Source organism: Myotis davidii, unplaced genomic scaffold, assembly GCF_000327345.1.
Source record: "Myotis davidii unplaced genomic scaffold, ASM32734v1 scaffold1219, whole genome shotgun sequence".
NCBI classification, from domain to species: Eukaryota; Metazoa; Chordata; class Mammalia; order Chiroptera; family Vespertilionidae; genus Myotis; species Myotis davidii.
Window position 1 is genome coordinate 1,013,263 of NW_006290442.1, and position 14,693 is coordinate 1,027,955.

The 14,693-nt window shown below is 45.8% G+C and overlaps 2 protein-coding genes across 6 annotated transcripts in view; both read left to right on the forward strand.

Moving 5' to 3' along the window:
- FOXM1 (forkhead box M1) overlaps nucleotides 1–9,424 on the forward strand; it is a 12,508-nt gene extending 3,084 nt beyond the window's left edge. For 2 of the 5 annotated variants that reach the window (XM_015563757.1, XM_006763537.2), the window contains exons 4-8: nucleotides 943–1,071; nucleotides 1,970–2,014; nucleotides 2,610–2,679; nucleotides 2,870–3,045; nucleotides 7,461–9,424. In XM_015563757.1, coding sequence (XP_015419243.1) covers nucleotides 943–1,071; nucleotides 1,970–2,014; nucleotides 2,610–2,679; nucleotides 2,870–3,045; nucleotides 7,461–8,498 — 1,458 coding nt within the window. In that variant the 3' untranslated portion in view covers nucleotides 8,499–9,424. The remainder of the gene's footprint in view (nucleotides 1–942; nucleotides 1,072–1,969; nucleotides 2,015–2,609; nucleotides 2,680–2,869; nucleotides 3,046–7,460) is intronic. The other 3 variants (XM_015563759.1, XM_006763538.2, XM_015563758.1) reach the window with 2 other exon arrangements.
- Nucleotides 9,425–9,525: 101 nt separating this feature from the next.
- Nucleotides 9,526–14,693, forward strand: part of LOC102769994 — a 31,623-nt gene continuing 26,455 nt past the window's right edge. The window contains exons 1-2 of the mRNA XM_006763542.2: nucleotides 9,526–9,576; nucleotides 11,449–11,996. Coding sequence (XP_006763605.1) covers nucleotides 9,526–9,576; nucleotides 11,449–11,996 — 599 coding nt within the window. The remainder of the gene's footprint in view (nucleotides 9,577–11,448; nucleotides 11,997–14,693) is intronic.

A 14,693-nucleotide genomic window follows, 5' to 3' on the forward strand; every position in this document is an offset into this window, starting at 1 on the left:
ATCAATAAGAACTCTGCAGCCACTTTACCTGTCACTACCTAAGGTTTACCAGGACTCTTCCATATAGCACTGAGCCTAGTTTTGTGCTACACTGAATAGCAGCTGGAGTGACTAAGTAGCTTTCTGAAAAGATCTTTTAAAAACAATGCTATCTGTGAGGCTCATGATTCACCTCCTCTAATGTCACATATTATTTCTAGAAAGCAGGGATTTTCTTTCATTTTATTCATGGGAAAACAGATGCCTGGGAGTCACTAAGTCACACTACAATGTCAGAGCCACAACTCAGGTCCTTTGACATACTCAGCTTCAAGCCAAAGTTTTTTGTTTTGTCCTCCCCACAATAGAACTTTTAACTTCACATTCTTAAACTAAATTTCCAAGTTTCTTATTTCGTTCTTTTTTTAAAAATATATTTTCATTGATTTCAGAGAGAAAGGGAGAAGGAGAGAAAGAAACATCAATGATGAGAGGGAATCATTGATTGGCTGCCTCCTGCATGCCCCCTACTAGGATCAAGTCCGCAACCTGGGCATGTGCTCTTGACTGTAATCGAACCTGGGACCCTTTAGTCTGCAGGCCAACGCTCTATCCATTGAGCCAAACCAGCTAGGGCCCAAGTTTCTTATTTCTTTACTCTCCTAAATTGCTATTGATTATTGCTTCAAAGTCTCATTCCTCTTTTCTGGCTCTTGACAGCTATCCAGGTCTTTTCTTTTACACAAACCTAAGAAATGGTACCGCCTTTATCCCCATAGGATAGATGGGTTTATGGCTGAGGTGGATGGCTCTGCAGTGTGGAGGTAGGGATAGAATTGGACACTCGACAAAGTCTGTGCTGGGTACAGTGGGTGAGGCCTGAGGCTCATATTCCCTTAGGAAACATCAAGGGCGATGTTTCTGTAGCTAAAATAGCTGATAACCAGTTGTCTCTTCTTTCAGAATTCCATTCGCCATAACCTTTCTCTTCATGACATGTTTGTTCGAGAGACGTCTGCCAATGGCAAGGTCTCCTTCTGGACCATTCACCCCAGTGCCAATCGTTACTTGACCTTGGACCAGGTGTTTAAGGTGAGTGTTCTGGTTTCTTCTAAATGGGGCCAGAGTTGGAGGTTGTAATATCCATCTCAAAAAGAAACCTGTGGTCCTTGTCATGATCTTATCTGATCTGGGGAGAGTTAGATGCCAGCCGGCCCATAGGTGATTTGCATAAAACTCAATGAATTAAGTACAGTTGACAAATACCAAATGACCCACTTTAGTACTAGACCAGGCCATAGAGAGGACTACTTGGATCCAAATAATAGGACTTCCCAGCCTAGCATTTCCCTAACTGCCCTGTGGATAAGAACTGCCTGGGATGCTTATTAAAAAACAGCTGCCCATCCTAGCACGTTTGGCTCAGTGGATAGAGCATGGGCCTGCGGACTGAAGGGTCCCCGGTTCAATTCCTGTCAAGGGCACATGTCCTGGTTGTGTGCTTGATCCCCAGTAGGGGGTGTGCAGGAGGCAGCCAATCAATGATTCCCTCTCATCATTGATGTTTCTATGTCTCTCTCCCTCTCCCTTCCTCTCTGAAATCAATAAAAATTTATTTTAAAAAAACCCACACAACTTCCCAAGCCCCTTTCTTGGGGCTTCTGATTCAATGGGTCTAGGATGGGCCCAGAAATATGTTTTTTTAACAAGCTTCTCAGGTGATTCTTACAGAAAAAGTCTAAGAAACCTTGTTTTTTAAAAGCCCTTCTTTAGGCTAGAGACCAGAAACTGAGCCAACTGAACAACTCTTTAGAAGTGGTTGTTTTGGGATTTCAGAGTGCCCATAACCATTCTGTTGGGAGGGACAGTTGACCAGGGTGGCCCTCAGCATCAGGCAGGAGTAGGTGTTTTTCCCAATGTGGTCAGATTGATTGACCATGCTGGTGGTAACTTCATCTCATTTCTCTCCCACAATGCCTGCCTACCACAGCCACTGGACCCAGGGTCTCCACAATCACCCGAGCACTTGGAATCAGTAAGATTCTTTCCCTCTGGCTCGGGGTTTGGCCTTATTTTCCTTTCACGGCTTAGCATGGCTTTAGCGGACAGGGACAAGACTGCCAGCCCTAAGTACAGAGCACCGAGCTTCTCGAGTGAGGAAATGTGTGACTGTCACCTCATCTCCCCAGAGGAGGGCCCACTTCTCCTTCCCCTCACATGGGCGATCATGAAGGTGCACTGAGCAGTGCGGGCGTGGTAGGAGGACATGCCATGGGCTTGGTGCAAAACAGCAACCACAGTGCATGGCATAGGCCTGGCAGGAAGCAATGTTTTCTCTCTCGTCCTGGCTTTTCTTTGTCACTCTTAGAACTACATGCCTTAGCAACCCCTGGGGGTGGTGAGGAGACATGGATGAGGTGCTAGGACCTGTCACCATAAACCTGTGTGCTGCCCACCTTTCCCACTAACCAGGCTTGGTGGCATTGCTCACCTGCATCCTCCCAGAGCAGTTTTGGTTTCTGGGCTGTTGGTTAGCTCAGTGCATAGTACCAGAGCAGCTGGTGGGTTCTCCCGCCTCCTCCCCTGCCTTATTAACCCAGGTTTCTCTCTCTTCCTATCGCCACACACAGCAGCAGAAACGACCCAATCCCGAGCTCCGCCGGAATGTGACCATCAAAACTGCACTCCCACTGGGCGCACGTTAGTATGGGAGAGTGGGCCTCAGACCTAATCCTTGTTCTGGGGGCATATTTTTAGGGGATCAGACTCTGGGATTCTGTGCGTAGCTCAAAGGGATCTGTGCCTAGCTCAAAGGGATCTGAGCACAGCTCCTGGGATTGAGAAGGCTGTGTCTGGACCCATACACCTTATCTCTCCTATTTCCTCCTAGGGCGGAAGATGAAGCCATTGCTACCCCGGGTCAGCTCATATCTGGTACCCATTCGGTTCCCAGTGAACCAGCCACTGGTGTTACAGCCCTCAGTAAAGGTGCCATTGCCCCTGGCAGCTTCACTCATGAGCTCAGAGCTTGCCCGCCACAGCAAACGAGTCCGTATTGCCCCCAAGGTGAGTGGCTTCTGTTTTCCTCTGAGGATTATGTGCATTGGACCTACATTTGCAGCGGCACTCTACTGAGTGTTCCTTGAATAGCTTATAAATTAAGTTGGGTAGGTAAACAATGGAAAATTCAATCACATATAAAAGCTAAAAAGGAATTTGACTACAATGTAAGTGTTGTCAGAAGGCCCAAAATACCTGATGAGTGTGTAAGAATTGGGACAAGGTCGTTATGATCCACTAGTGGCCCAGTGCACAAATTCATGCACATTGAAAGGAAATTAACTAGAAGAAATATTTTAATATCGCTATTCGCCCTTTCTCTACAATAGAAGTGTCAACCAAATTCACGATCAATGACAGATAGAAACACATGCATGCAATTGGCACCAGCAAGAGCTTTTTATGTATCACACATGTGCAAGTTAACTTAGCCTTTTATAGATAGAGAACAAACTTGCTTTATTAGATCTGCTTTCTGATTTAGCTAAACTTTTTCCAGCCCAGTGAAACACCCCAACTTCTCTTTCAGGTAATTGTCAGCAACAGAGCAGTAAATATCAACACAAAGCAGATTATTACTGTAGATCACACAGGGAGAACAAAGGGTAAAATATTTAACTGCAGCAGTGCTTGACTATATTCTGCGCAGTGAGAAAACCTGAAGTCATTTTCAAGTTCCACCATTTCTTACTTTTTAGTCGGGTCAGGTTTCTAAGCTTTCTAAATCTCCATTTTCTGGCTAATTAAAAGAAAAGAGGATTCTACCGAGTCTCCTATCTACCTACTCCAGGACTTCTGTGAGGATCAAATGAGATGAAGTATGGGAAAACGCTTCACAGACGTTTGGTTACAGTGTAAAGTGTTTCCATTTGGCTAGAAGCAAGTGGTATTCCTGGGCTGAAGAAACTACAAGGAGGCTAGTCATTAATAGGGAGAGGAAGCCAGGTGTTGCTACTTGATGTCATTACCCAGACAGAGGGAAGGACACTTAGCATATTAGCCTTTTATATAGATCAGTGGTTCTCAACCTTGGCTGCACATTAGAATCAACTGGGAATCTTTTTAAAATCCTGATATATGGGCCTCATCCTCTGGAAATTCTGTTTCTTTGTTATGGGGTGGGGCCACAATATTAACAAACAGAATTTCCAGAGGATGAGGCCCAGAAATTAGGATTTTAAAAAGATTCCCAGGTGATTCTAATGTGCAGCCAAGGTTGAGAACCACTGATATAGATAGATAGATAGATAGATAGATAGATGGGTTGGGTGGTTAAAGAAGAATTTTCAACTTTTCAAAAAAGAAAGATCTTTTTTCATTAAAAAAAAATATGTTTTTATTGATTTCATAGAGAGAGGAAAGGAGAGAGAAAGAGAGTCAGAAACATCAATGATGAGACAGAATCATCAATTGGCTACCTCCTGCAAGCTCCCCACTGGGGATCAAGCCTACAACCCAGGCATGTGCCCTGACCAGGAATTGAACTGTGACCTCCTGGTTCATGGGTCAGCACTCAACCACTGAGCCACACCAGTCAGGCAAAAGAAGTAGATCTTAGAAGTGGATTTGGGTAAACAGATAAGAGTGGAGAGAGTATAGAGGCAGGAAATGCCAGTTTGTACCCAGTAATAGTGGAATAAACTGGTCATCTAGCTCAGGGTTTCTCAGCCTCCATACTATTGGCATTTAGAGCTGGATAATTCTTTGCTGGGGGTCGGGGGTAGGGGTGCTGTCCTGTGCACTGAAGGATGTTTAGTGGCACACCTGGTCTCTCCCCACTAGGTGCCAGGAGCACCACCCCCCTACCAACCATGTGAAAATTAAATTAAAATGTCCCCAGACATTACCAATGGCCCCTGGTTGATAAGCATCATTGGTTTAGTTTGAGAGGAGGGTAAGTTAAGACCATATTTTGATGGGCAACCAAGTCTGGACCTAACACTCCAGAAAAGTTTTTGTGAGCAGAAGCTCATCTGTAACAAAGTAGGGAAAAGGCTCCTCCACCCCCTTCACTGAGATGGAAACAGAATGGGCTCTGGAATTTAGAGACTTGGGTTGCTTTTTAAATTATTTAAAAATTATTTAAAATGCCGAAACCGGTTTGGCTCAGTGGATAGAGCGCCGGCCTGCGGACTGAAAAGTCCCAGGTTTGATTCCGGTCAAGGGCATGTACCTGGGTTGCAGGCACATCCCCAGTGGGAAGTGTGCAGGAGGCAGCTGGTCGATGTTTCTCTCTCATCGATGTTTCCAACTCTCTATCTCTCTCCCTTCCTCTCTGTAAAAAATCAATAAAAATATATTTTAAAAAAATTATTTAAAATATATGTATAAAATGATACCACCATACATAATTTTACGTATGTACTTTAATATGATTGTAGCATGTATATTGTTTGTGTTTTAATGAAGTCTTTTTCCCTTTTTCTTCTTCTTTTTTTTTTTTTTTTTTTTTTTTAAATATATTTTATTGATTTTTTACAGAGAGGAAGGGAGAGAGATAGAGAGTTGGAAACATCGATGAGAGAGAAACATCGATCAGCTGCCTCCTGCACATCTCCCACTGGAGATGTGCCCGCAACCCAGGTACATGCCCTTGACCGGAATCGAACCTGGGACCTTTCAGTCCGCAGGCCAACGCTCTATCCACTGAGCCAAACCGGTTTCGGCCTTTTTTCTTCTTTTTGCTTACCCTCTCCCACCTTCACCCATATCACCCCTGCTCCTCAAATAACCTATAATGACAATTTACTCTGCTTTCTTCCATATTTTTATCTATTTTTAGTATAATAGACATACATATGTAGTCATAGCCATTTTTTATTGTTGACAGTATTACAGTGTCCTCCACTTTTTCCCCTTTAGCTCCCCTCCACATAGCGTTCCTCTAGCCATTTTATTTACTTAATTATTTTTCAAAATATATTTTTATTGATTTCAGAGAAGGGAGAGAGAGATAGAAACATCAATGATGAAGAGAGAATCATTGATCGGCTCCCTCCTGCATGCCCCCACTGGGGATCAAGCCCACAACTCAGGCATGTGCCCTGACCAGGAATTGAACCGTGACCTCCTGGTTCATAGCTTGATGCTCAACCACTGAGCCACACCAGCCAGGACCCCCCTAGCCATTTTACATATACACACACAGCACATGGAACATTGAAATGGGATTATATTACAGGTCACCTGGCACAGCTCTATTTCATTGTCTTTTTTTGTTATTGTTGTTAATCCTTATCTCAGGATATCTTTCCATTGATTTTTAGAGAGAGTGGAAGGGAGAGGGAGAGACAGAAAGAAATATCAATGTGATCGAGACACATTGATTGGTTGCCTCCTGCATGCACCCTAACCAGGGCTGGGGAACCTGCACCGAGGTATATGCCTTTGACTGGAATCATAATTCATTGTTTTTTAATGGTCACATAATATTCCATGGTGTGGCTAAGTCATAATTTTTCAAACCATTCCACTTTTATGGGCTATAACATTTTGTTTCTAATATTTTTCTCCTATGAACAGCATTGCAATAAATATGTGCTTTTATTTCTATGGAATAGGGTCCCAGACATGAGATTGCTAAGTAAAGAGGTATTTTAAATTTTATTAAATATTGCTAGATTGCTTTTCAAAAAATCTGTGATAATTCACATTTCTACTAGCAATATATGACAAGACCTATGTCTTTGCTAGCAATTGGCATTATTAATCTTTTTAATATTTGCCCATCTAATGTACATAAAATTATTTCATCTTCCTTTGCTTATTAGTAAGTGTGAGTACCTTCTTGTTATGTTTATTCACTTGGGATTATTCACTGTGAGATGCTTATTTATGGATGTTGCCTATTTTTTATAGGGTTCTGTTAATAATTTGTGCTAATTCATTTTATTAAATTATAACCTTCTGTCTTTTAGGCTGAAGATTTTTTTTTTACTTTCGTTGTTTGTTTCTTAACTGGGTTTATGGTTTCTCTTGCCACAGTAAGATTTTACATTTTTATGTAGTCAAATTTATCTCTTTTCTCTCTTACAGCTTCTGGGTTTCCAGTCTTGGTTAAGAAGGTCACCCTCAGATTGTACATGTAGTCTCCTAGATTCTCTTTCAGGATTTGTATGGTTTTAATTTTTCTTTTATCTTTGTATATGGTATAAAATAGGCATCCAACTTTATTTTTTCTCAGCTAGATACTAATTATGTCAGCACTATATTAAATGATCTACCTTTTCCCCCTGGAATTGAGCTACCATCTTCATCATATATTCTCATATTTAATAGTTTTTAAGAATTTAAAAAGACAAAAAGAGGATTAGTAGCAGCATGTCACTTATTTTAGTCATCATCTTATGTCCTCCTGGTGACTGGGTTGAATCTCAAGGCTTCAAGAGCTCCCTCTCATCGTGTCCCTACTTCCCTTTCAGGTGCCGCTAGCTGATGAGGGGGTCGCTCCTCTGCCCACTGCAGAGCCAGTGAAAGAGGAGAAATTCCTGCTTGGAGAAGGGCTGTCTCCTCTGCTTCCAGTTCAACCCATCAAGGAAGAAGAAATACAGCCTGGGGAGGAAATGCCACACTTAGGGAGGCCTATCAAGGTGGAGAGCCCACCCCTGATAGAGTGGCCCTCGCCGTGCCCATCTGTCAAAGAGGAGCTGTCTCAGTCCTGGGAGGACGACTCCCCTCATTTGCCCACTCCAAAGTCCAAGAAGTCCTACAGTGGGCTCAGGTCCCCAACCCGGTGTGTGTCTGAAATGCTGGTGATTAAACGAAGGGAGGGGAGGGAGATGAGCCGGTCTCGAAGGAAACAGCACCTACTACCTCCCTGTGTGGATGAGCCTGAGCTGCTCTTCTCAGAGGCCCCTGGGACTTCAAAACCAGCCACAGAGCTCACTCTCCCTTCAGAGCCCTCTGTGCCTGCCTCCCAGCTTGGCTACTCCCAGGAGGAGGGAGGACCTTTTAAGACACCCATTAAGGAGACGCTGCCCGTCTCCTCTACCCCGAGCAAATCTGTCCTCCCCGTGAGCCCTGAATCCTGGAGGCTTACACCCCCAGCCAAAATTGGAGGGTTAGATTTCAGCCCAGTACGAACCCCTGAGGGTACCTTTGGCCCCCTACCTGACTCCCTGGGGCTGACAGATTTCAGTACCACCCCACTGAAAAGCATCCCCCTCTTTGACTCACCCCAAGAACTCCTCAATTCGGAGCCCTTTGACCTCAACTCTGACCCCTTTAGTAGCTGTTCCCCCTCAGAAATGGAAGTCCCCAAGCCAGACTACCCCATGGTTGGGGAGCCACAGGTTGCCAGCCTTCCAGCCAACCGTTCCCTGACAGAAGGCCTGGTTCTGGACACAATGAATGACAGCCTGAGCAAGATTCTGCTGGACATCAGCTTCCCTGGCCTGGAGGAGGACCTGCTGGGCCCTGACAACATCAACTGGGCTCAGCTCCTGCCTGAGCTGCGGTAGAGACCTGACCTCACCCTTGCTGCTCAAGCTGTCCACTCTGGGCCATCCAAGAGTGGCTGGGCCATCCAAGGCCTGAGTAAGGACGGCAAGCAGGGACTGTCCGCCCTCTAGCCCCACCTTGTTATGCCAAGGCAGACATCGTGCCATAGTCACCACTGGGCCCTCTACAAGCCTCGAGGCCCTGGTATCTGAACTCTGTACCACCCTATGCTCCCCTAGAGAATCTGATTCCTCAATCCCCCTGTGAGAGCTGAAGGGTGGGCATAGCAGAAACAAGGATGAAAAGAGATTAGGAACTCCCCAAACTGTATTGTGCCCAGCAGTTTCACCTTCCCTGTTCCTTGCAGGGTGTCCTGTAAATAGTGTATATGCTCCAAATTATCCTCTAATTTTAAATGTAAGCTTATTTCCTTAGATCATTATCTACAGAGTATCAGAAGGTGGGTAGGATGACAGGGGTTTCACTTTGCTTCTGTTCCACGCTTTCCTCCAGGCCCAAGTTACCTGCCTCAAGGGTTCTTTACTGTAGGCACCCAGACAAGCAGATCGGCTTGCCAGAGCCCCTTCTACTGCTCTTCCCTCCCACCTCCCCATGTTTCCAAGAAGAAATCCTGGTAAAACTGTCTCATAATGTGTCAAGAGTTGAATTGGGAGTGGGGGGTGGATGCATCTGAAGCAGAGTGTGGGCGCCCAGCTGTGTGCCCATGTGATGTTTCTCTGATAGTGCCCCCTAATCATGCCAGAGAGACTAGCACTGATGAGAACCTGGCCTGAGGCTTGAGGAGGCTAAAAAGGCCCTGACCTGCCTGGCTTCCTTAGCTTGCACTGCAGCTTTGCAAAGAGCCACCTGGGCCCCAGCTGGCCATATGCATGTGAGCCAGCGCAAGAACACTACTGTAACTACTCAATAAAATCCAGGGTGTAAGTTTCTCTCTGTGGTGTGTTGGCATCTGGTCCCTGAGCTAAGAAGGGATTGGGAAAGAAAGTGGGTGATGATGAAGATGGGCAAGCAAGGTCTGAAGACAACATGAAGCGCTTGAGAGTGCAAAGGCCTGTGGCATGGACCACCTCCCATACGGTACCTGCACAGACACACAGCCTTTCTAACACAGAGATGACTTTTCCCAATAATCGTCCTGCACAGCCAGTCCCCACTAAGGGAAAGGAATACCTGGGGGCACACCTTCCAGAACATTAGGAAAGGATGAGCCCAATTACAGGTACCTCATGACCACTTTTACCTCCAACCCAAGGCCTGAAAGCCAGCCTGTCCTGCTTTTCTCTGTAGGCCTTCCTAGGCCAGTCCCTTCCCAGAAGCGCTCCCATTTCCATCTTTCACAGAACTTGTCTCATCCCCTGGCTCTGGGCCTGGAGCAACCAGGGCCCAAAGGACTGATGAGCCCTCCTCCCTGAGGCACCGCCCAGGAAACAGCACCATAGCAACCAGGCAGCAAACAATGCTGCCAGTAAGGTCTTCCCTATAAAGCTGCCCCCCTTGGCAATTAGGCCCAGAAGAAGAATGGCTTGTAACCCAGGAAGATCACTCAGAGGGCAAAGTAATCCATCCGATGCCAGGAAACCTTTCCTGCAGGTAGGGGCCAGGGCCCCATCTCTGAGACCTACCTTTTTGTACCCCACTGGGCTGGTGGCTGTCCCCCTGGGTCATGCTTTCTCCAAGGCAGCAGATCTCCAGTCTGTGAACTCCCGCTGTCTTCCTCCCTTAGTTCTATGGTACTGTGAACGCGGAGTTCAGAAGAGAGGAAAGGAGAAGCCTGGTTATTAGATCTCCTGGACCGTTGGTCACATAGTAATGATTTAGGGGACTGGACCCAAGAAACGGGAGTTTTGGGAACCAGAAAAGTCCTAGGAGTGGACTGGCAGGAGAGGCATTTTTGGAGAGCATAGTATCATGATTAGTGCAGACAAATGGCCACAGGCTTTCTGGGTGAGTTATTTACTGTGTGAGATATTTACTGTGTCTTGCTTTTTGCATCTTTGAGATGAGGACTGTAACAACACCTGCTCACAGGGCTGTGAACATTAAGTGAGATGTGGATAAGTACTTAGCACAGTGCCTACATAATTGCTACTGTTTATTTCATGGGGGTGTGGCACAGAAAAGGAAGGGACGAAGAGCCTATGCTTTCTGTATTTGCCTGTATTTTAATGAAAGGGCAATGCACCAACCACAGGGAGAACGAGCAGTGGGAGGAGTCCTGGTTAGAAAAGCACCCAGGCTCCCTTCTCTGAGGGAAGACTTGCCTCCTACACTTGGCTTGGTTGGGACATTTTCCCTCAGGCTTTCCTTGGGCCTGATGTGCCCATTAGGAGCATGAGTTCCTCAGCAGGATTGTGGGGTCCCCAGGACGAAGAGGATGGGTGAAGAGTGGGAAAATCCAAGTTGAAAGAGGGTGGGAAATCACCCCCAAACCTGGTAGGTGGAAAGAGAACAAAAGATCAACAGTCTAAAGCAGTGGTTCTCAACCTTCCTAATGCCGCGACCCTTTAATACAGTTCCTCATGTTGTGGTGACCCCCAATCATAAAGTTATTTTCGTTGCTACTTCATAACTGTAATTTTGCTACTGTTATGAATCATAATGTAAATATCTGATATGCAAGATGTATTTTCATTGTTACAAATTGAACATAATTAAAGCATAGTGATTAATCACAAAAACAATATGTCATTATATATGTGTTTTCCGATGGTCTTAGGCGACCCTTGTGAAAGGATCGTTCGACCCCCAAAGGGGGCGGGGGGGTGGGGGGGAAATAATACAGAGCCAGCCTACCTGCTGCTGAGCAGGGCGGGAGGGAGACACACTCCCTGCCAGGCCGCCAGTGCCCCAGGAGAGCCCTGGTGTGGAGGAGGCCAGCAGCTCCTTTCCTCTGGGCTGCTCCCGGGAAGCAGAGGCAGAATGCCCCACACTTCCTTTGTCCCTCTCTAGAGGTTCCTGGCTGAGTCCCTCCCAGACCACCGCACATGGGCTCAGCGTGAGTTTCTCCTCACTGATAAGCCTGGGGAATTGCCTGGCTTTACCCGGCAAACCTACCACCAGCTGGCCGTGAAGCTGCCACCCTGCACAGACATCAAGTCCAAGGTGCGCCACCGAATAGTCCACCCTTGGAAGGATAAAACCGAGCACACCTGGGGCTTTCACACGTGGCTTGACGTGGGGCGCTTGCCCGCCACCTTTCCCAGCAGGCCTGACAGACCCTATGATAGCAATGTCTGGCGCTGGCTGACGGATTCCAGGGCCCACCGCCATCCACCAGCAGAGCCCGCCATCCCCCCACCCTCCTGGATGGGTCAAAACAGCTATCTGACCTTCATCAGCTGTACTCCTATCTTCTTGAATGAGGACCTGAAGAAACAGGTGATTTTCAGGACAGTGAAAGAACTAAAAGAAGTGGAGAAACTCAAGCTGAGGAGTGAAGGAAGGGCACCTCCACTTGACACCAATGGCAACATCCTGCCGCCAAAGAACTTCAGGAAGTAAGAGGCGCTCCTTCCTCAGGGAGCTCACCCACCTCCCCATGTTCAGGTGACCCCCGCCCCTTTGATTCCTGTTTCTGATATCTAATTGGAACTCTAACTTTCCCACCTCTGAAAACTAAACACTCTTCTGACTGTATCTGAAGGAAAGGGATGGAGGCAAGGGAAAGACAGTCAGGGGAGGGGCTCAATCATTTATTTACTTTTTAAATATATTTTTATTGATTTTTTATACAGAGGGAGGGAGAGGGATAGAGAGTTAGAAACATCGATGAGAAACATCGATCAGCTGTCTCCTGCACGCCCCTACTGGGGATCGAGCCTGCAACCCCGGGCATGTGCCCTTGACCGGACCCTTGAGCCCACAGGATGATGCTCTATCTATTCAGCCAAACTGGCCAGGGCCTTTCTGCCTTTCTGAAGGCTTCTTACCCTTTCAGCTTTCATGCGTTTTCTCATGAAGCCTTCCTGGGGGATATATATAAAAGAAAGGCAGAAAGGAGGGGATGGAGGACTGACTGGTGTGAGCAGAGACAGGAATGTAAAAGGACTTATTCCAGAACCCTGCAGCTCCCCCTCCCCCACCCCATCGTGGGAACTCACAGATATTGCCATACTGGGTCCAGTCCAGGCACTGGGCATGAGTGGCGGGAAAGGAGGAGAAGAATAAGGATAGAATGTCTTAAATTCCGATTCCACAGGCATTAACAGAAGCATTGAGGGGTTGAAGGGGGAGGCTGTGGAAATCTGCAATCTTAAAAAAAAAAGCCAACAATTGGTGATTTTGAGAGAAGATTATTCAAGGCCTTGGCTTCTCTCTAGTGTCCCTGCAATGAAGATTTATTATTATTATTATTTTATTTTTTATTGTTTAAAGTATTACAAAGGGTATTACATATGTGTCCTTTTCTCCCCCGCCCTTGACAATCCCCTGGTTCCATTGTTTAGTATTGAGAATTCATAGAACAGTAACTACATTTACAGAGTGTGCTGAGCTCTTTTAACTTGTATTCTTATGTTTTCTAGGTAGATTTCTTAAACACGCCAACAGATAGATGAGAATTAAAATGGAAACAGTTACCTCGTCATTTTAGCGCTGTTTGAACACGGTTTCAGTGTATTAAGTTGCCCGTTTTGTATTAAGGTGCCATTTTCTTGCAATTGAAGTATGCCGTATTCTATCACAAAGAATTCCTTATTTAGTATTGAGAATGCTTGAACAATAATCACATTTACAGAGTGTGCTGAGCTCTTTTAACTTGTATTCTTAGTATCATTTAGAAATCTCTCTCTCTCTCTTTCTCATATTCCATGTTATTACTATAGCATACCTTGTTGAACCATCTACCTACTATAGCACATCTTGGTTGTTTTCAGCTCATGACATTTCTATAAACAGTCATGTACAGTTTTTTTTAATATATTTTATTGATTTTTTTACAGAGAGAGAAAGGGAGAGGAATAGAGAGTTAGAAACATCAATGATGAGAGAAATATCCATCAGCTGCCTTCTGTACATGCCTCCTACTGGGGATTGTGCCCACAACCCAGGTACATGCCCTTGACTGTAATCGAACCCAGGACCTTTCAGTCCCCAGGCTGACTCTCTATCCACTGAGCCAAACCAGCCAGGGCTATTATTATTATTTTTAATTGATTTCAGAGAGGAGGGGAAAGGGAGAGAGATAGAAACATCAATGATGAGAGAGAATCATTGATTGGCTGCCTCCCGCATGCCCCACACTGGGGATCAAGCTACAGGCCTAACTGGGGGTGAAGGGGGAGGTGGTGGAATTGAACTGTGACCTCCTGGTTCATAGGTTGACACTCAACCACTGAGCGACACCGGCTGGCTGCAATGAAGATTATTGATGGTTAAAATGTGCCAATACTAGGCATACAAAGGTGAAGGAGACTTAGCTCACTCCTCAAAAAACTCAGTCAAATTATAGTGCCAGATGTTCTGTGGTTCCTTTTAAACAGCTCTGTAAGGGGTTAAAATAAATTGTTAGAATTACTCTAGTTCCATGAGAAAGCACATTCTGAGCATGAAAGACCCAGAGATTTTGGACTAGGTCTGAGCCTGAAGATACTCATGATTTGCTGGGAAATAGAACATTTATATATAAACTCAGCCATTCTCAACTCTGGTAGAACATCAGAATTTCCTGGGCCTCTGTAGAAAACTGTTGAGGTTTGAGTACCACCCAGAGAGTCTAACTCACTTGGCCTGGGGGCAGCCTGGCATGGCATTAAGCTCCTGGGGATGATTCCGTTGTGCAGCAAGACCTGAGCACTTCTGCTGTACACGGAAGAGAGCAAACTGGGCTATCTGTGAACCAGGTGCAAAGCATGTTGAGCCACAGGAAATTTGCCACCATTTAACTATGGATTTTAAAAAGTCAAATTCTTGCCCTAGCCAGGTTGGCTCAGTGAATAGAGTGTCAGCCTGTGGACTGAAGGGTCCCAGGTTTGATTCCAGTTAAGGACACATGTCTGTGTTGCAGGCTTGATCCCCAGTGTGGGGTATGCAGGAGGCAGCCAATCAATGATTCTCTCTCATCATTGATGTTCCCCACCCCCACCCCCCTCTCTTCCCCTCCCTCCTTCCCTTCCTCTCTGAAATCAATAAAAACATATTTTTCAAAAAGGCCGCCCTAGCTGGTTTGGCTCAGTGGATAGAGCATCGGCCTTAGG